Below are 21,104 nucleotides of genomic sequence, written 5' to 3' on the forward strand. Positions count from 1 at the left end.
TATGTTTACAAGAATCCGTGTGGGATACACAGTGTTTGTCTGCGTCAGCCCTTCAAGATAGGCCAGGTCAAGAAACAAATTCCACAGAGATTCTGGGAGTACTACTTTATTGCTATAGGGTATTGTAACAGAAACTTGGAAGCCTGTAAATTACTTTGCAGTTTGAGGGCATCCGTATTGGTTTTATAATCCATTACAAGTTTCCTCGAATGTGTGACTGCTTCCAATAAGTTTCCTTCCAACATTCTGAAAAATGCATGCATTGATTTCCCTCACTTTGAGATTATTCTTTTACTGTCAGATCCTGAATGTGGGAGGGTATAAGATTCATTAGATGGCCGAGCAAATTACACAGTTGTTTCCGTTGCAGGAACTGTGCATTACGTGAGTGAAAGAGGGAAGACAAGCCAAGCACTGGCTATAGAGAGTTCAGTCCAAAAAATGTTGTTCATGGAAAAAGATGTCTTAGTAGTAATAACGGCGACTCTCCTCTTATCCCTTCACAAAATTTCTCCCGAAGGAGAAGCAGAGGAACTTCTGAAGGTAAAGAAACAGGCTTTGTGATGCGTTACTTATGAAAAAGTTAATTCTTGTGGTTTCTAGCAAATCTACAAGCTGCACCAAGGAACCTTGAGGTCTGCTTCGTATACATACCTGAAATTGAAGAATCAAGATAATTTATGAGCAAATACATTGAACTGTCTTTTCAAACTCATTTGCTCCAAAATGGGAGTCGCTTTTGTTCCGGGGCACATACTTTACTTTGCATGTGATCTTTGAAAGAGGAGTCAGCTCAATAGCTTTGCATGCCAAATGTTCCAGGTTCCAATCCTCAGTAAAAAGGTAGCAGGACTGAAGAAAACATATGCCTGTTTTCTGTTGATGGACAAACATAAGAGATGGCAGCTTTGTGCATGTTTTATCACCTTCAACAAGGATCTCGTCCTGGATGAGAGCAACAGGCATGATCTTGCTTGCTCTGTTTTGTTTCTATTTTTGTGCATTGCTCTCGACAGCTTTAAACTGTCCTTCACACTGAAGCAAAAGGGGATTCACCTATTTAACCTGGAAGCTTTTTGTGTTCTTCTGAGCCCCTCGGGAGTTTAATAGCAAGGCTATAATCGGTCTTAGATCTTTGGTTGTAATAAATCCCTTAGTCTTGCTGGTGCCTCCAGGCTCATGGTCTGTTCTCATAAAAGCAGTGAGCTTTAAGCAAAACTACATTTGTGCCCGAAAGTATATTAACCACTTGGGAAATAAGAGCATGATTTGCTGTAGTAAATGCTACTCCCTCTACCTTCAGCCCATTGCTGTCTCTCGGCTTTCAGTGCAATCCCCTCATTGGTTAACTTTTGTTGCCAGGTGAAGCTGAGTGGAAAGATGGGTCATCCTACAGATATCATTTTGATTGATCATAGCCTCCTTATCACTGCAACAAGTGAACCCGTTCTTAGGTAAGAAAATGACTTGGTCTTTTGAGATGCTGCCCGGTTCACCTACAACATTGAATTACACCTAATTTAAGAGCAAAGAGGTGCCTGTAAAAAGCCCTGGGACCTCAGGTGCTGCTGCTTTCTTAAACAACCTGGTAAAGTACAGCTAAACTGGCTTGTTTACTAGTTAACCAAAATTTCTTTTAAACCATGACTTCTGCCTCATGTAGAGTAAATGTCAGAAATCTGCTAATGAAGCTGAATTAATTTATTAATTGAATTCAATGTGTACGTCCTTGTGGTCATATAGAAGTGCAGGGGGGAGGTATAAGGCTATGGCTTCACGTCAGATGCCCATAGTGCATAGTCATATTACTTTTCAGATAAATCTTATTACAACTTTGATGGAAAAACAGAAAAAGAAACCACCTGCCAGATCCCACCTGCTTGGTGTCTGTAGTTTGATCATAAACCATTTGCTCCTTTCCAGAGAGCTAGTATGTAAATAGCTGCTACCAAAAAGCGTAACCTGGGAATTCATTGCTTAAATCTCTCCTGTGATCCAAACTTGCTGGATGTGGCTTTGGGAAAATTCCTATCCTATTGACTTCAGAGTCACAGATCTGTTGGGAGGACTGGGGAGAGAATAGACATGAAGAACCTTATACAAGAAATCTGTCTAAATTAAAGGCCTGTAATCACTGCCATCCTGCATCTCCTGTCAAGCAGGAGGCCAGCCTAGTGCTTCTGGATGGGTACTGTTCAGGCATTGATGTGACTCTTTTTAGAGTATTCTTATGTGAGTTGAAGAGATTCACCTGGTCTTAGGGACTGGTACAAGGAAAGGAGATGGCAAACTGCCAAGGCAAGGGAGAAAAACAAATGTGGGCAGGATCAGGCTTTGCACTCATGTCTGTTGACTTTCATGTTGAGCCATGCCTCTTCTGTTATACTGTCTTCTATTTTCTCTGTAGGTTCTGGGACTTGGAACGCGGTGAGAATTATGTCCTTTCTCTAGATGAACAGCTAGGGTTTGAAATCGGAGAATGTGTCCACTGCGTGTCCTATTGCAATGCCAAAGGTACAAAAGATCAGATTGCTTTGACCTTTAGCATCTTGATTACCCATCTTTTAAAAGCCCATCGGTTTCAGAGATGATCAGTTCCATGGAGGGGAGTCCACTGACATATATAAGGGACAAATTGAAGACAAAATACACACGGCATAGACAGTGTTTATGTGTAGAGAGATACTGTATGCTGCTGAAGAATAATGTTTGAAGGAATAAATAAGTATTAACAAGTACCATATGAATTAGAAGAATGCTCCATGCATGTTTCTTGATGCACAGATTATTTCTCTCCCTTTTGCTCATGAAAGATGACATGGTTGGAATGAGATACTGCTTGCTTTAAATTGGTCCTCTTGTCTTACATTGGTGTAAGTGGAATAATTATTCTCGTAAGCCCCATTTATAAGAAACAACAGTTTCAGCCATTGGGAACCAAACTCAGAGCTTTCCTTGCTACCTAAGATTTGCTTCTCCCCTTTGCTTCACCTCCTTCTTTTATTTGTACTGAAGTTTGATGGAATGCTGGGTTTGGGCAGAAAGAGAGTGCGAACGCTGCTGCTGACAGTCTTGACCTGATCTAATATGGCACATTTGGCAGGTCTTCTAGCTGCTGGCACCAATAAAGGGCGAATAGCTATGTGGAGGAAAGTGCCCCTCTCCAGCCAAAGCCCCTGGTCACCGGAAGGCAAGGACAGATGGAAACTTCAGACACCTACAGAGCTTGAAGGGAATATCATTCAAATCGAGGTAAAGTCACCGGTAGAGTTTTTCCTTCTCTTTGCCTTACCTGGATGCTACACCAAGTGCCAAAGAAGGTACATTCCCATATCAGGGATTCTCAGAGGAAGCTTTTTGGCACATGTTTGCATGCTAGAGATGAGAAGGCCCTGGGGGATATTGCTGAGCGTACATGTATTTTTCTTTTTAATTGTGTCTGATCTTCAGTGACTGCCTGGACTGGTCCCTGCCGTTTTCTTGTCAAGATTTCAGAAGTGGATGGCCATTGCCTCCTTCCCAGGGCTGAGAGAGAGGGGCTGGCCCAAGGTCGCCTAAGGACGGGCTAGAACTCACGGTCTCTTGGTTTCTAGCCTGGTGGTTTAACCTCTACACCAAACTGGTTCTTGTACATGTATAAGATTGGTCTATTGAGCCAGCAGGCTAATGTAGACTACAGTATTGCAGAGACTGAATTTGCTTCTCTTACCTGTTTTTCCACAAACCTCGGATCCTTGCTTATCTCCTGTCTCTGAAACTAGATGTATGCTAATCCTAGAAGGCCGCTAAATCATTTTCCATTCTTCCATTATACCTGTCTTGCAGGCCCTGCACTGGCTTCCTATTATAGTAGTCTCTGGGTGCAATTTAAAGTGCTTGTTAACCCCTAAAGTCCTTTATCTCTTGGCATCTCCCCACTGGAGTCAACCTGACCACTTCAGTCATGCTGAGAGAAGCAGCTGGTTACCCCACTTTTGGGGGAGATTGGATGGGGGGAGCCCAGGTGCATCGTTGTTGTGCTTTTTTTGGGGTGTGTGTGATGGGGCCTGCCCTCTGAAATGGCCTCCTGTTGGAGGTTCATTTCTGCCCAACCTTTTCTGCCTTCCAGAAAAAAATGAAAGCAGAACTTTTCCAGAGGGCTTGTGGGATGTGACGCCAGTATTACATTATTGAGAGTTTTAAATGTATTTTCTTAATTTTGGGTATTACATTCTGTGTTATTGTGAGCTACCGAGAGTCTGTTTATCACTGCTGTGGGATATTAAGCTGATTCAATAAGTAAATAAAAAATACGTTCTTGTAATCATGTATAAGAATTAAAGGAAATTAGAGACTCATTGAAATTGCAAGGAAGTAGATAATGCCTTGTCGGAAACGCTGTCTGAAATAACCTAAGTGTTTATGTGGATGTAGTGTTAACCTTTGGCAGATGAAAGGTAAAGTCACATTTGCTTTTTAAATTCAGCATAACAATGGTTTTTCTTTCCTTGCTCTCTCGATGAATTATGGTGGACAAATCATAACAAATGATGTAGGTTGTGCAATTTTCTTACATAAATACCCATAATAGGATGCCTATGATTTTGCCAGCTTGGATGTACTGTTTCTGGACAGATTTTTGACGCTGCCAGGCTTTTGTTTCAACTTGTTTGGGGCGTAGATTTCAAATTTCTGATGCTTCCTGGATTTTTTTGTAAAAAGAAACATCTATAGATTTCCCAGTCCTTTCCATCTGTCTTTATAAGTTACTCAACAAACGCTTGACAGATTTAGTATCTGAGAAGAATTCATGACCGAACCAATGAAGCGTTTCATTAAAGCCGGTTAGATGAATGGCCAGAAAAAGAGTCCCCTCTCCCCATTCACACTACACCACTAAAAAAATGTAATTGCTCAATTCCCCAAACTTTATCCACCCTGTGAGGAACGGTACATTTAGCAAGCCAGTTCAAGATCAAGCAGAGACATGAGAACTGATACAGCAGGAACTGTGAGAAGTCATGGATGCTTGTCGGCTTCTCATGTTGTTTTTTGTTGTTGTTGTTGTTAAGAGTCCGTGCCTCCGTACAAAATGCATTTTCTCACTAAGGCTGGTTGATTAATCCTAATGTATTTTTCTTCATAATGTTTCTAGTGGAGTTCCAAGAAGAATCTGTTGGCTGTCAATCTAACCAACTCTGTAGCAATCCTTAGAGAACAGGCCATGTCTTCCCACTTCCACCAACAAATGGCAGTGGTGCAAGTTTCCCCAAACTTGTTCAACGTCACCTGCTTCAGCAGCGGAATGATGGATAACCTCCGTATTGATACGCATGTGAATGGAGTGTGTGCTGGCAAGGTATTTTCATCAGATGCACCTGCTATCTTGGTTTTGGGGGTGGGTGTGAGGTAAAGAAAACATTTTCAGGTACTTCCAGTCTTAAGGCACTATTTCTGAATTTCATTATGTAATCTGATGAACTAAATTCTTGTTGATATCAGTGAGTTCACTCTTTTTTTAAAAAAAGACTTGGTTAAAGTTTCAAAATACAGATAAAATACAAAGTGCAGGTAGTCCTTGCTTAACAACCATTTGTTTAGTGACAGTTCAGACTTATGACGGTGCTAAAAAACTGACTTATGACCGGTCCTCACACTTATGACCATCGCAGCATCCCCATGGTCACATGATCACAATGTGGGCACTTGGAAACCAGTTCGCATTTATGACCTTCGCAGCGTCCCACGGTCATGCAATCACCATTTTCGACCTTGCCGGCTGGCTTCTGGCAAGCAAAATCAATGGGGAACTGTGCGATTTGTTTAATGATTACATGGTTTGCTTAACAACCGCAGTGATTCGCTTAACAACTGCTGTAAAAAAGGTCATAAAGTGGGTTGGGATTCACTTAATGACTGCTTTGCTTAGCAACCAAAATTCCAGTCCCAATTGTGGTCATTAAGTGAAGACTACCTGTATAGCAAAGCTTGAGGAAAGAACTAAAAGAAAAGGAACAAACTAAAAAAGTGCAGAAATATTTAGAAAGAAATACAAAGAAAGTGACTTCTGACTTTCTTCAACACAGATACGAATACAAATATATAATCTTTAATCTCTTACTCTTAACTAAACCTTAATAAACATTATTTCTATCAAAAATAACAATTTAATCATCAAAACCCAAAATCAAAACTTCATTTTTTTCAATTACAAGCAAATAATCCCAAAGCGGTTTCCACATAGAAACAAATCCAGTCACTGCATTTTCTCTTATCAGTGAGTTCACTCTTAATGTGCCTCAGTGTGGATCCCAAATGTGTTCTAAGCAGTCTCTCCTGTCTCTACCAAAGGACATTCAGGGAAGCTTCATAGAATTTGATAATGTTAGCAGCCATTATAAAAGATAGTAGTAAGCAAAAATGGTGCCTTGGCATAATAATGAAAGTAACAGCACAGCACCCAGAAAAACAATTTGCCAGTGTGCGAAGCAAGGTAAAGCAAAAACAAAAACTATAGTAACTGAAATTAATAGACTTAACTTTCTGAAGCCTGAATAAACAGCATATATCTTGCCAAGTCGTAAGCGATAAAGATCTAAGTTCAGACAGAGTTCTACAATTTTAGATGGGGTACAGCCAGAATAGAAGCAACCGCCCAGGAGCTGTTGTACCCTGATAAATTGGCAAATTCACATGGAAGCAAACACTTCTGAAAACAAAGCTGTATGGAAACTATAATATATTGGTTGGCCCTAAAGAAGTGGTACATAATTTTAAGGTCTGGATTAGTTTGAAACACGTATGTTTAGCTACTTCTTTGATCCTGCATTTTAGGATGCTGTAGCATTCTGGAACGGAAAGCAAGTCTCTATCTTTGAACTCTCGGCTTCCACTTTACGGAATTCAGGTAAGATGAATGGGTTTAAATGGAATATCTTGTGCATATTAGAAACGAATATAGAATGTCAGTAATTTGGTTTTTTTAGATAGAGACAAGGGAAGAGAAGAATAGGAATGTTTCTGTACTAAAAGAAAAGGATGGATTACATTTTGGAAATTCCTAATATTTTAGTTTCCTATGGACAGCATTCAGGGATCATGTAGCTTATTGGGTGAAGCTTAGTTGTACGTATCAGATAGGTTAGGGCTGTTGTAAGAATGTTTCTTTGAATGGTTCCAGGTTCTTTCCTCTGTGAATCCCCTGTGCTGGCTATGCACGAAGAGAACCTTTACACAGTTGAGCCAAATCGGGTTCAAGTTCGCACCTGGCAAGTAAGCAAGCTGGCATTAAATGACAGTGGTTACAGCCACCTGCTTGAGGACACACTCTTGGATTTATGGCACTGCATTTGTGGTTTGAAGAAGACTTTTCTGTCCATATTGTCTAGCCAATTAACAGTACTGTCTAAAACGTTCTGGGTCTTTCCTGTCACAATGGGTATACGGATAGTCCTCACTTAACAACCATTTGTTTAGTGATGGTTCGGACTTGCAGCGGTGCTGGAAAAACCGACTTACAACTGGTCCTCACACTTATGACCGTCACAGTGTCCCCACAGTCACATGATCACAGTTTGGGTGCTTGGCAACCTGTTTGCATTTATGACTGTTGCCATATCATGGTCACGTGATTGCCATTTTCGACCTTCCCGGCTGGCTTCTGGCCAGCAAAATCAATGGGGCACCATGTCAGTTGCTTAACAACCATGTGGTTCAATTAATGTGTGCGGTGCTTCACTCAACCACCACAAAAAAGATGTAAAATTGGGTTGGATTCACTTAATGACTGCTTCACTTAGCAACCAAAATTCTGGTCCCAATTGTCATTAAATGAGGACTGCCTGTAGAAGGATACATTCAGACAGATAGCAGCAGAATTTGCATGGCTGGCTGGGGAATTCTGGGAGTTGAAGTCCATACATCTTCCAGTTGCCATGGTTGAGAAACACTGGTATTGATAGTCCTATTAATGGGAATCCCCAACAGAATTTGGGGGGCGGGAATCAAGGTCTCCTACTTCCCTCACATGCAGACTGATCTGCTTCACTCCCCCAGTTGGGAAAAAGGAATCTTGTGTTGATCATTGAATTAATTTGTCACATTTCAGTTTCAGATTGACAGAACCTGTAGTAGCAGGAATTTGTGAAAGATTTTCCTTACTACTTTTTACAAAACCTCTTTATTCTTGGTTGTGGCAGGCCAATTAAATTGCAGAGTATATTATAGCAGTTCATTTCCTAGTTCCAGGTGATCCATGAGGTAAAATTGCAAAGAGCTGCTGTGGTCTTTGTCAGGATAGGATGCCCAAGCGAAGGGCCAGTTTGAATCCTTTTGCTTTTCTTCTCTCCCAGGGCACCGTTAAGCAGCTGCTGACATTCTCTGAATCTGAAGGCAATCCCTGCTTTCTGGACGTCTGTGGGAATTACTTGACGGTGGGGACGGACTTGTCTCACTTCAAAATCTTTGACCTTTCTCGCAGGTACAGAGCTCAGCTATGAACCTTTCCATTTGTTTCTTTTTCAGAATTTGAGGTTATTACTGAAACCTGTTAGTCAAGATTTTAACACATGGTCTAAAAGACTCATTACTGTAAATTCAATCCTTGAACAATTACAGGTAGTCTTCAATTTACAACCACAATTGGGACTGGAGCTTCCATCACTAAGCAAGGAAGCCATTAAGTGAGTCACCCCCAATTTTACAACCTTTTTTGCCATGGTCATTAAAGGAATCACATGGTCATTAAGTGAATGTGGCTTCCTCCATTGACTTTGCTTGTCGGAAGCCGGCTGGGAAGGTCAGAAATGGTGATCATGTGACCCTGGGACACTGCAACCATCATCAATACATGCCTGCGTTTTGATCATGTGACCACAGGGATGCTGCGACGGTCATACACGCGAGGACTGATTGCAAGTCACTTTTTCCAGCACTGTTGTAACTTCAAACAGTCGCTAAAGGAATGGTTGTAAGTTGAGGACTGCCTGTACACGTAGTAAGAATGAAGTGTTTGCGTCAGTTTACCACAATGTGCTTCCTCACTTGAGGCAGAGAATTATGACGTGGTGGGTCATTTTTCCCAATTCATAGGATCAGATTGTTTCTGCCACGCTTAGAAGAGATCCTGTTAAATCAATGAAATTTTTTTTGCTACCTTGCTCCTATTGGTGTATGTGGATCTGCCTTAAAGGTAAAGGTTTCCCTTGACGTAAAGTCCAGTCGAGTCCGACTCTAGGGGGCGGTGCTCATCTCCGTTTCAAAGCCGAAGAGCCGGCGTTTGTCCAAAGACACTTCCGAGTCATGTGGCCAGCATGACGACTCGGAACGCCGTTACCTTCCCGCCGAAGCGGTACCTATTGATCTACTCACATTGGCATGTTTTCGAACTGCTAGGTGAGCAGGAGGATCTGCCTTATGCATGGCTAAATATTGATCTAACTGCTTGTCAGAAAGGTGTCTAATAATAATAATACCGCCAAAAGTCTGAATGCCAAATGAGTTCTAACTGACTTGGTTAATTATAGTTCTGATACTCAGTTTGTTGTCATTATAATTTCACAGTAGCTAAGAGGAAACAAAAGCATAAGACAAAAGGAATGAGGTTGGGAGTAAAGCAGTTAAAGAGATGGGGCTGCTCTTTCTTAGTTTTGAAACTAACATTCCTTGTTCACTTCTTCCTTTTGAGAAAGGAAGGCTGTATAATAAACAAAACCCACATGTTGTAAGAAGCTGAGCTGAGATGTAATAGCTCTGATTTCCAAGAGGACTTAGGCATGGATGTCTTTACAGATAATTCAGTTTGCGCTGGAATGTGGTACAGACAGACTCCCTTATTCGGAGGCCCAGTTCAATAAACCCGGCAGATGCCATTGCATCAGTGCAAACCCTGTGAAGTAATTGAAACTTCAGAGACTTGTCAAACTTGAAAATTGTGTTACAAGCTGCGTAACAGGCGTTGGAGCTTCGCTTCTATAATTTTGTTAACAAGTTGGAAAGGATACCTTTGCTAGTACAGAGCCAGCACAACCTGATTTGTGTGGGAAGGAAAGAGATTGCAGTCCCATCTGGTGTGACGCTGTGTGGATTATGCCTTCCTGCCTTCCTGCCTCACCAAAGGCTCTTAGTACCTGTGTACGTAATCATCTTTCATTATCGATTTTATTGGAAAACAAAACACATGGGAGTTCATGTGACAATTGCACACGTTCCCTGAGATCTTACGTAGCCTCAGTAGGAACTATGAACCCTCATTTCAGCAGCTGATAATACGTCTTGCTTGTTTGTTCACAATAAAACAGGCAGAAGGACGCTTGTTACTCACGAGGATATATCCTCACACCCCTCTTGTACCAGAGTGGGTTTAAGCAAGAAACTAATGTGTAAAGTGGCCTCAACTGAACCCAAAATGACTCATCTGGTTTACTTGAGTCAACTGGTTTAGGAACAACTTTTTAAAGATAGAGATCTTAAGACAACCTTAAACTAGCAGGGCAATTTTATTTGAGGGACCGCCTCTTCCCGATTACATCTGCCCATCCCATCAGATCTGGCAGGTATGTTGCAGGTCCCATCTGCCAAGTTGCTTGCAGGACCCAAGAGATGGGCTTTTTTTGCCATGGCGCCCACCTTATTGAACATCACACACACACACACACCCCAAGGTGAAGTTGGCTCCATCCCTGTTAACTTTCTGTAAGCCTCTCAAAACCTGGTTATATTATCAGGCCTAGGGGTCCCAAGGGAGTGATGAGTTGCTGAGGTGGCTCCATTGTTGTTAATATCTGTTGCTCTCTTCTTGCCTTTTAATCATAATAATATTTTTTAATTGTTGACTGTTTTTTTTATATTACTGTTTTAATTTTTTTTATTGTATGCCACCCAGACTCATGTTTTGTGAGCTGGGAGGCCCTATAAATATAATGAAGGAAGGAATGGAATGGGAGAATGACCTTGGAAGATGGGGGTGGGGTAGGGAAGAGATGCTGCCTAGGGAACAATCAGATAAAAGGGGGAGGAGCCCACAGCTGCATAACGGTCAAAGAAAAAAACTTAAAAAGGATCCACCCTAACTTGGCAGGCAGTAAAAAGGGACGGCGGGAGATTTGTACTTTCAGACCTGCAAAATTCTGTTAATGTAGCCTAACAATAACATAGAAGTAACTCATCTGGTCATGTTTCCTGTCTGGTTTACCTGGGAGTGCTGACAACAAATGAATGAAAGAATTTTGACAAATACCTTGTCCAGAATTTGAGTCCTTTCTGATAGGCCATTTTAAGGCCCTCATCTTCCCACAGAGAAGCAAAGGTACATTGCAGTAGCAAGGCCCTGGCTGATCTGATTCCAGGCGCGCTCGGGATTGCATCTGTGAAGTGCAATGCAAGCGGCAACAAAGTTAGCATTCTCCTTAGCAAGGTGAGTCTGAACAGCCCCTCCTTTAATGCTGAGACCCAAAGGGAACCTTGAACTACTAGGCCAAGGTTGCATTTAAGTGGAGGGTTGGTATTTCGTGGCTAAGTCCTATGCATGCATGCTCTGAATTTTTTTTTTTTCATTCCATCTGCGTTGGAGGTGCTGGCAGGGCAAATACAGCGTAGTGTATTGATAAAGTAGATTTGATTTTCTCATTTAAAAAAGCTGTTTAGTTTTTAAAGTATTTTGGGGAACATAATTAGAGACATTTTGAGGGGGGCCTCTTTTTTTAAGAAGCTCATGGGTCACCTATAATCCAAGAAACAATTGGCCCCACTTTGATAACGTTGTGGAAAGAATCTGGGACATTACTAATTCTCTCTTTCTTTTTATTTAGTACTTTCTGGTTTTCTGTGCTCTCATTACTACCGTATAGTGAGATAATTATATCTTTTTGTAATTGTTGTAGGCCGATGGCAGTCTTGACCCCAGGATTTGTTTCTATGACATTGAAATGGATGTGGTCACCCTATTTGATTTTGAGTCGGGTCGACAAAAAGAGGCTAAGGAGATGCTCTCTTTTGGACAGGAGGCTGAAGGGTAAGTTTTTTTCTTTTCGAGTCAGGTATTGTGGAATATAGATGAAGAGTTTTTTAAAAGTCATGGCTCATTCTTTACAAATCTTTACTCTCAAGCACCTGTATATTTCTGATTGACTGTGGCTGGATTTTGAACATCACACTAGGCCAAGAAGTGGTTTGTTTGCAGCTTTGTACAATGCATACATTCAGCATATTTTTTTATATTGCGGAATCTGACATGCCAGGTTCTACACCTGCAGGTTCCTGGTTATTACTGTTAGATATGTGAGTACTGTTATTAAATGGGAGGCTAAATTGCCACAAAGTGAAGAAAGGCTTCTAGCACCAACTTGACTCCAGAGGCACTTTTAGAAAATGATAACGGTGTATGGCTGCATTCTAGCCCTTTGGTCTGAAGTATGTTTAGTAGGGCTGCTCAGTGTTTCAGATTCAGTCCTGAAAGGTGCATCATAACATATGCAAATGTCAGTAACTCATTGAAGAAGCCGTTGCAGGGCTCTCCAGATATTTAACTTTGTACTCAGGGACTTGCTTACAGCAAATGTTCATGGAAATAACCTGGCTAAATAAGTAAATTTATTGCAGACAAGATAGAAATCGTGCATACATGTAGTCCTCACTTAACAACCACAATTGGGACTGGAATTTTAGTTGCTAAGTGAAGCAGTCATTAAGTGAATCCAACCCATTTTACAACCTTTTTGCAGTGGTTATTAAGTGGATCACTGTGGGCATTAAGTGAACCACGTGATTTTTAAATGATTCACATAGTTCCCCGTTGATTTTGCCTGCCAAAAGCTGGTCAGGAAGGTTGACAATGGTGATCACGTGACCATGGGACGTTGCGATGGTCTTAAAGTGAACCGGTTGCAAAGTGCCCAAATCGTGATCATCTGACTATGGGGATCCGGCAGCAACCATAAGTGTGAGGACCGGTTGCAAGTTGGTTTTTCAGCACTGTCCTAAGTCCAAACCATCACTAAACAAATAGTTGTTAAGTGAGGACTACTTGTACATAGATGTGCCACCTGCATAAAATGGAAATCTCTCTTTCTCTTTCTGCCTATTCCAGGGCTTGTATCGTAGGCCTTTTCTTTCCACCTTTTCGAATCAATGATAAATTAATCACTCTGTTCCCAGCCTTGATATTAGGGGCCATCTCCTCATTGTTTACATAATGGTTCTGCCTGGCATAAGAACCACTGATTTCTATCTCATCAGCTGTGATCATTACACTCTCTATTTTTTTTATTGTCATTATTGGCCTCATCTTTGAATGGCCCTGAGCTGTCCAAAGACATGTTGTTTGTTGGCTTGGGCAATGAGCAACTTAGCTTTCTTCTGCTTTCCATGTAGAGAGTGTATCAAAACTGCCAGTTGAATTTTCTCTCCAGTGATGGGATTGTGTCCTGCACCTCATCTGTGGCACTGGGTAATTTAGAAAGTCCGAATCTTAACAATTTTGATCTTTGACAGAAAAGACCAGCTGAGGAAGAATAATTGGGAGGTTACTACCAGAATCATCCAATTTTTACCATCTGATACAGTGTTTCTCAACTTTGACAACTTGAAGATGTGTGGACCCCCAGAATTCCCCATCAAGGCTGGCTGGGAAATTCTGGGAGTTGAAGTCCACACATAAAGATTCCCAAGGTTGAGAAACACTGATCTAATACAATTGTCCCATTCTAAAAGTTGGGACACCTCTAGGAAGACTTCTATTTTCATATAGGTAATAGCTAGCCTTATACCAAAAGTAGCTTTTGTCTCTCAGTTGGATAGATACACAGCTGTAATGAAGCATAGTTGTGTGAATTGGTCTGTTGCTCAGGTACATGGCTTTCATTTTATCCCATATCTGCATTAATTTTAAATAAAACTTAATCTGTAACCATTTTTACTTTTCTCTTACCTGCTTATTGATCTAGTGAATGGCTGTGATTTTAAAATGGCTTTGCAGACTATTCTGAGCACCAAGTTAAAAAGATGTGGAATTTCTAAATGTAAAAAAGGATCCAGCAGGGGTCACTGTGAAATAGAAAGGTTTATCATAATGCATTTGAAGAAAGCGTTGACATCTTGGAATAGTTACAGACTGTATGCAGAGTAGAATACTTCCGTGCTGCGTGGTGGTGTGTGCCAAACACAGACCCAGTGGAATCTTCATATGACCTTTGTTGTTTTGTTATCATGAATTTATGATCTAAAAAGATAGCTCCTTTTATTGGCCTGCTCTTCTGGAGGGGTGGAGTGTCTCTTTTTTTCTTCCAGTGGAATATGAATTGCCGGAATGGTTCCCTTGTTTAATTTTATGTGATTGATTTTCTAATATTTGCACAATTGACCTGTTCTGATCTTTGCAAGTCACCCTTGGAGTGCTCACAATGGGGCAAGACAGCAGGACACGAGCTGGTAGTTGCAGCACCATGGAAAGCTCCGATCAAGCAACTTACAGGACTCTCTGGTTGAATATGGACAGAACCCTTTTATGCCTCCAGGACCAGATGTCTTCTCTCAGACTCCTCCCCTTCCTTAAAGGGGCAGGCCTCATTTTGAAGCCTAGTCCAGGGCGTGTTGACTGATCATAGGCCATGGTGTAATGGTATTTGGATCAGAGATCAATTCAGGGATCCTTGGCTCAGGAATCCATGATCCAGTGGACTCTTGATTCAGGCTAAGTCATGATGCAGTCTCTCAGTTTACAACCTGCCTCTGGTCTGGCAAACCTATGGTGCTTCTGTGCCTCAATGAAAGAGGGCAGGCTCCTTGGACTAAGATTCTTGACTCAACCTTTGTGCCATGCTAGTCCATTTGAATCTCTTTAATCTGAAGGAGGCTTGATAGTCCAGGATTTATTTACCTAGGAATATATGCCATTTATCTCAGTGGTCACTTCTGAATAGACATGGATAGCTGTGCTTTTAATTAAGATGGAAACTTGATGTATTTATTTATTAAATTCATATGGTCATCTACTCTGTGTACATGGGCACAGGTTCATGAACAACATGAGCAGTCTAAAGAAAGCTGCTTTGATCTTATGATGTCAAATCTCATATCTTGAATATTTTGACCTTTGACTGAAATTGGGTGTGAACCACAGATCTGTGATCAGACTTATTTCATCCTTTTTAAAATACCAGGGAGTACATGTAGCTGGATTTTTATCTCTCCTCCCAACTTAAATCATTCTTTCAGATCAGGAAAACAAAATAGAGGAAAGTGCATCTCCTGTAGCATACATGGTTGGACTCCTATATAAGTTAATGCTTCTCTTATTTCAGAGCCACAGAGATTGGTAGGCTTAGATATAAGAATAAATTTTTGAGGGGGAGGTAGGTTGTAGTAGAAACAAGATGCTATTTATTTCGGCAGAAACAAGGAAGAGGGAGTTCTTGCCAATACTTCTTGCCAATTGTGTTTTGTTTCACATTTGATGAAGATTACAATTTACTGCAATTGACTTTTGCTGCTAGTTGCTGTTAGCAACAGAGTTGAAATGTGATAAGGTAGTCTCCTTTGATGTACCATTGCTGGAGTTCAATTCAACTTTAGTCAGTGGAAGAGGCAAATCAAGTTTAGTTGCAAATCCAGGAGGGGTAGTGCTCTTTTGTTGATTTTGGTATCCTCTTTTTTTTTAATCTGTTGAATTGTGTCTGATTCTTGGAGACTGCCCAGACAAGTCCCTGCAGTTTTTCTTGGAAGGTTTTTCAGAAGTGGTTTGCCATTGTCTGCTTCCCAGGGCTGAGAGAGAGGGACTGGCCCAAGGTCACCCAGCTGGCTTTGTGCCCAAGGCTGGACTAGAACTCATGGTCTCTTTTTCTAGCCTTAACCACTACACCAAACTGGCTCTCTATTTTAGGTGGTACTTATATATTTTGCTAAAGGTTATTGATTTAGATTTACACAACTTGATTGTGTTGTCTGCATAGGAAAAACACCTCTGTATATCCAGAACTGTGTGACCGCATCCCTTCTAGTCACTTCTGGGATCAAAATGAACCAAGGCTGTTCATATGTGAAGCAGTTCTTGACCCTAATCAACAGTCATTGGACAAGAAGCAAGAGTCATCGGAAAGTTTGGTATGTTTTTCTTTTTATCGTCCTTTGTGGTTTTGACTGTTTGGCCAGTACGTTGACATTGTACTCAGCTGTTCAGTGAGAGCCTTCAGTTGGTTGCTGTAGGATCTTAATGATATTCAAGATCATTCAGGTCATTTCTCCATCAAAAAAAGCTGATGGCTGCAAAATCTTGTAACAGCAATCAGTTAAAATTAGCTTTTTGGGAGTTTAATATGAGATAGAAATAAGCTAGGAACTTTTTCAGTCAGCTTTCATATCTCACATATTATATATTAGTCTGAATTCCTCCTATTATTCTTGAATGCATTTTTAGGCTCTGCAAGAGGGGTAGTTCCTCTGTGCTTGGAGGGAACGTGTTCCCTCATCTTTAGGTGACAGCAGCTGCCTGTAAATCCTTCCACAAGATGAAAGCTAAAAATGTTCTAGCTTTATTTTTGAATCAAGGATTTTAGGTTCCATGTTTTAAGAGAACAGGACAGTTAATATTAGATGTCCCTAAAGTAAAACAGCAGTATTTGTAGAATAATATGACTTATGTAAAGTAACCATCTAGTGTGTATAGTCCAAGTTGAGGCTTGGACTAGCTTAGACAGAACTGGGAAAGATTCCAGCTTGGAAATATAGTCTGCCCGAATAAGGAATATGGAGCTTGAAGGAATATTACCTGATTTAGCAAAAGGCAGATTTTTATGTTTCCACAGACTATTTTAGATTTTGATTATTTTAGTTGGTAATTCCTCTTTGGTGAAGTCCGTAATTTGTACCCAATTTGATCTCCATGGGAAGCAGTGTGTTGGTATGATGTAGTTTCTGAATCTGTTTGCAGGAGGGCACCTGGTAGTGTGCTTGACATATCATCTAGAATGTATTGTATGCTTCTATTCTTGTTCAACCCCCTTGAAATAAAATGAAATCTGGTTTTGGAACATCTAGTAGATAGTCAAATTCCTCAGGGCATAAGCATAGCAGCTTTGACGTATATAAAATTGGAGGGAAATTATTTCTTACAGGATTTTCCTGGAATTTTTCTAACAGATACGAGGGTGAGTGGAAATAAAAAAAATTGCATTGCCCCAAATAATTGCAGAAAATTTGCTGAAGCATCTAGATGATCATCAGATGTAATTTTTCCAAGGGGTTCTCCATAGTATTACAAAGCATGTGATTCCTAAGTGGCAGAGCTGCATGCTTTTGTGTTGTTGGAGCGTGGGCCACTGCATGTTATGGCCCATAAAACGAGAGGAAGCCTGTAGTTCAGCCTTCCGTAGTAGGTGTGCGTTCTGTTTCTTGACTGAAAACTCTGCCAAGTTTAAAATGGAAAATAAAAACAAACCTAAAAAAGGATATTGCACCATGCAGCCCAAATCATGCTTTATTTCCCCTTCCAGATGGATGTCTTGATCGTATCTTTTTTCAGCACTGAGGAGCATGGGCTTCTGCTCCAAGACAGTTTCCCGTTGCCATCGACTTACCACTCTCTTCTGGGCATGGATGTACCACACTATTACTTTGCTAAAAAGGTGAGTTGTCAGAGTTTTCCATCTCCCATGTAGGCAATTTTGTTGTTGTTGTTGTTATTCTTTTTGGAGGAAGAAAAACAAGCTGAGTCACCGTGATCGTCATCACTTCAGGTGCTTTAGGCACAAAATGAAAACAGCAAGAGAAAAAAGTTACCATTGCTGTTAGCAGGTGTACTAATACTAAAGAACAATGTGAGTGGGATGGGAAGGAAAACAAAATCAATTCAGGCACAAATGCTTCTTAAGTTATATTGTAAATGTGCACAACTTAAAGATAGAGGCAAGGGACACATTTTCTAAAAGGAGAGTGCTGTAAAAATTCACTTCCCAGGCCATAATTTAGGGACGAGCAACCCTTTTTTCTGCTGAGGTTGCATTCTTTCCAGGGTAATTTGTTGGGGACCCTGTGGCAAAAAAAAAAAAAAAAGGCAAGCAAGAGTGGGGCTACAGCTAGAAGTAGGTGGGGTCCTTGCTTCTGTCTCTGTCATCTTGTGTCCTCAGTTTCTGACACTCTTCCTTTTTAATTCCAAGCACCAGATTACAGAAAAAGGACAGATAACTCTCACCAGTGATCTAAACTGGCTTTCTTGCAATGAGGTTTTAAAAGTAGGCTGAATGCCTCATGATAATTAGGCCAAGGCCTGAAGGTTGCTTACCTTGTTTTTAACATTATCATGGCTGGGGCTTTCCAGGAACTGCTTCTTGGAAGTTTCATGGTGGCTTTCGAGGGGAATCCACACCTCCGTATAAAGAGTGCTTCTGAAACTTAAGCTGAGTAGCAAAAGATTTTTGTGCATCTTTGTAGCTGAATTATCTGCAGGTTCCACCTTATTCCGGGGGCAAAGTAACTGTTGAAAGTTCTGATTAGGATTAAAATGTAAATCTTATTTTCCTAAGAATTGATAGAGCGAAAGAGATGCAACGCAGGGGGCTTTGTCCAGCAACATAAAGTGCTAAATTGGAACAAAGATAAGTGGCCTTGCTGAGAATTTTTACTGCTTTCAAAATTTCTGTTGATTGCATTCATCCACTAACCCAGGGCTCTTCAGTGGACTGATAATTTTGAAAGCAGTAAAAATTCTCAGCAAGGCAACTTATCTTTGTTCCAATTTAGCACTTCAGCAATAAATTCGGAAATCTTGAAAAAGCGTCATAAGAAAATAATGGCAATACGACCATTGAACGGATGCCATGTCACAATTATTCTTGAATGGTGTGCATAAGATCATTCATTGACACGCAGTTAATATTTATCTGCCTTATAGATGAGAAAGAGTATCAGAGTCGGTATTTAGGATTAGATTCCCCAAGAATAAAGTTAACCAGGTTTCCGCATGGATATATGTGAAGGCATGTTCCTTGAGTATAAAAGAAATGAAAAAGGAAGGTTAAATAACAAAAGTTGACAGTGTTGTAAAACCAGGGTCTGTCTTGTGAATTTCACTCTGTTTTGTCGCTGTTACCTTTTTTTAATATACCTTTTTTTAAAGTATATTTTTTGCTGTTCCTATCATTCTGTTTCTTTTTTAAATTTCTGCTAACCAGTAGTTGTTGTTTTGGAGAGGATCTGTCTATAAACCTTATGTAAGTCATTTTTGATGTGACTTTATTCATTAGCTTTGTTTATTTGGAGTCTGTTATTTTATATATTATTTATTTCTTAGCTCAAAAAACTAACAGTTTTAAGCTCCTTAGAATCAAATCCTCATGAAGAGATGGACAAAGAGTAGAGATCAAAGCCAGGTTTTTCCACCTTGTTGTCCATATCTATCCTTTGCTATTTTCTTAAAAATAAAACTTGTGTAATAGTCTGGGCAAAATATTCCCTGAAATCTTCATTTCGTTTTTGATGAGACTCTAGTGGCAATGCAGGATTTTGGGGAAATGCCTTCCAATTTAGAAAATCTTGAAAATGAAGAGAAGGGCTGATTCTAGTTCTCATGTGCGTAGCCTGTGAAAATACTTCCCTGTTGCTGTTGTGCCTTAGATCCTTATCCTGAGAATGAGCCTGTCTGCTCCTTAGTGTCTATCATTGTGAAGAATTTGAGATGTTCACGTGGAAGGTATCAGCAATACATCATAGCCAGTAACAAATATCAGTAAGACCCAGTTTGGTGTCGTGGTTAAGGCACCAGGCTAGAAACCAGGAGACCGAGAGTTCTAGTCCTGCCTTGGGCATGAAGCCAGCTGGGTGACCTTGGGCCAGTCCTCTCTCAGCCCTAGGGAGGCGGCAATAGCAAACTGCTTCTGAAATCTTGTCAAGAAAACTGCAGGGACATGTCCAGGCAGTCTCCAGGAATCAACAGACTCGAAGGCACACAAACGTGCACGCGCACACACACAAATCAGCATTATGTCACATGAGAATGCAATGATGTTGTTGATACTTAATTTGATTCTTTTAGTGTTAATGGTGATTATAATTTGGTTAAGCATAACCCCACATGTTACCTTACCATGCTGTGCTTCTGAGTACCATTAGCTCATCCTTGTCACATAATAAAAGAATACTATGGATGACTTAATAGTTTATTCAATTCACTGGAGCCTGCTCTTTCCTCCAAGTATCTTGCTGTCTCAGGCATTATTCCAGGCAAGGGCCACCCAGCCCCACGCTTCTGCTTAGGCAGTTAGAACTGCATGATGTGTCTTAAAGTCATAATGCATTTATTCAAAATGTTCAGTGGTTAGACATTAAGGTAACAAGTTGCTACTTTATTGAAAGGAAGATTACTCCTGCCCTGAAAAATTAGATAGGAAAAAGTTGATTTGGGTTACTATGTGCTCAGTGAAGTGAAGATAATTCTTCCATTTGAAAAGTAAATTATTTGGAAGAAAAACTTAGGTTTCCTTTCTGGTAATACAATATTTTATGGGGGAGGGGGTTATATTGTGAAAATGGTTTGAATATTAAGTTGGTGCTCCTTTTGAAATATCAGTGTTGAGTGGTAAATATTATTTATTTATACAGGACAGGTCGTTGCTGTCATATATAAACAAATTCTCACACACACACACACACATACACACACCACCCACATACACCACCCACCCACACCACACAAATATACATATTTTGCTTGCCATGTGAATTAGTATTTTCTTTTCAGCCAGAAGCTGAGAGAAAAGATGAGGTAGAACCTGGCATGGTCCCGCTGCATCAGATGGTAGCTAGAAGACCAATGAGAGACTTCATTGGGCTGGAAGAATGTGACAAGGTGACGTGTGAAGCTATGCTTAACTTCAGTTTCTATCTAACCATTGGAGATATGGATGAGGCCTTCAAATCTATCAAACTCATCAAAAGGTATGATGGTTGTAGGTTTTATCTTCTCTGATTCCTCTTTTTCTCTAGTTTGGTGCATTGATTACTGGAGGAAAGCAGTTATTTGACCTTAGACATGGTGGCGTTACTGGTGTTGCTATGAATGCCCCACTTTATTTGCCTTTTATTTGTTATTTCATTGCCCTTTTGTGTTTTGCTTATTCTGAAGCCTTAATTTTTATCAC

General features: G+C 40.6%; 1 protein-coding gene across 1 annotated transcript in view; it reads left to right on the plus strand.

Moving 5' to 3' along the window:
• IFT140 (intraflagellar transport 140) overlaps positions 1-21,104 on the plus strand; it is a 72,169-nt gene that overhangs the window by 6,649 nt on the left and 44,416 nt on the right. The window contains exons 6-18 of the mRNA XM_063315179.1: positions 371-543; positions 1,363-1,454; positions 2,408-2,514; positions 3,104-3,252; positions 5,135-5,338; positions 6,814-6,886; positions 7,160-7,251; positions 8,331-8,458; positions 11,275-11,392; positions 11,859-11,989; positions 15,924-16,074; positions 17,463-17,594; positions 20,705-20,901. Of these exons, the coding sequence (XP_063171249.1) occupies positions 371-543; positions 1,363-1,454; positions 2,408-2,514; positions 3,104-3,252; positions 5,135-5,338; positions 6,814-6,886; positions 7,160-7,251; positions 8,331-8,458; positions 11,275-11,392; positions 11,859-11,989; positions 15,924-16,074; positions 17,463-17,594; positions 20,705-20,901 (1,747 nt within the window). The remainder of the gene's footprint in view (positions 1-370; positions 544-1,362; positions 1,455-2,407; positions 2,515-3,103; positions 3,253-5,134; positions 5,339-6,813; positions 6,887-7,159; positions 7,252-8,330; positions 8,459-11,274; positions 11,393-11,858; positions 11,990-15,923; positions 16,075-17,462; positions 17,595-20,704; positions 20,902-21,104) is intronic.

Source organism: Candoia aspera, chromosome 14, assembly GCF_035149785.1.
Source record: "Candoia aspera isolate rCanAsp1 chromosome 14, rCanAsp1.hap2, whole genome shotgun sequence".
NCBI classification, from domain to species: Eukaryota; Metazoa; Chordata; class Lepidosauria; order Squamata; family Boidae; genus Candoia; species Candoia aspera.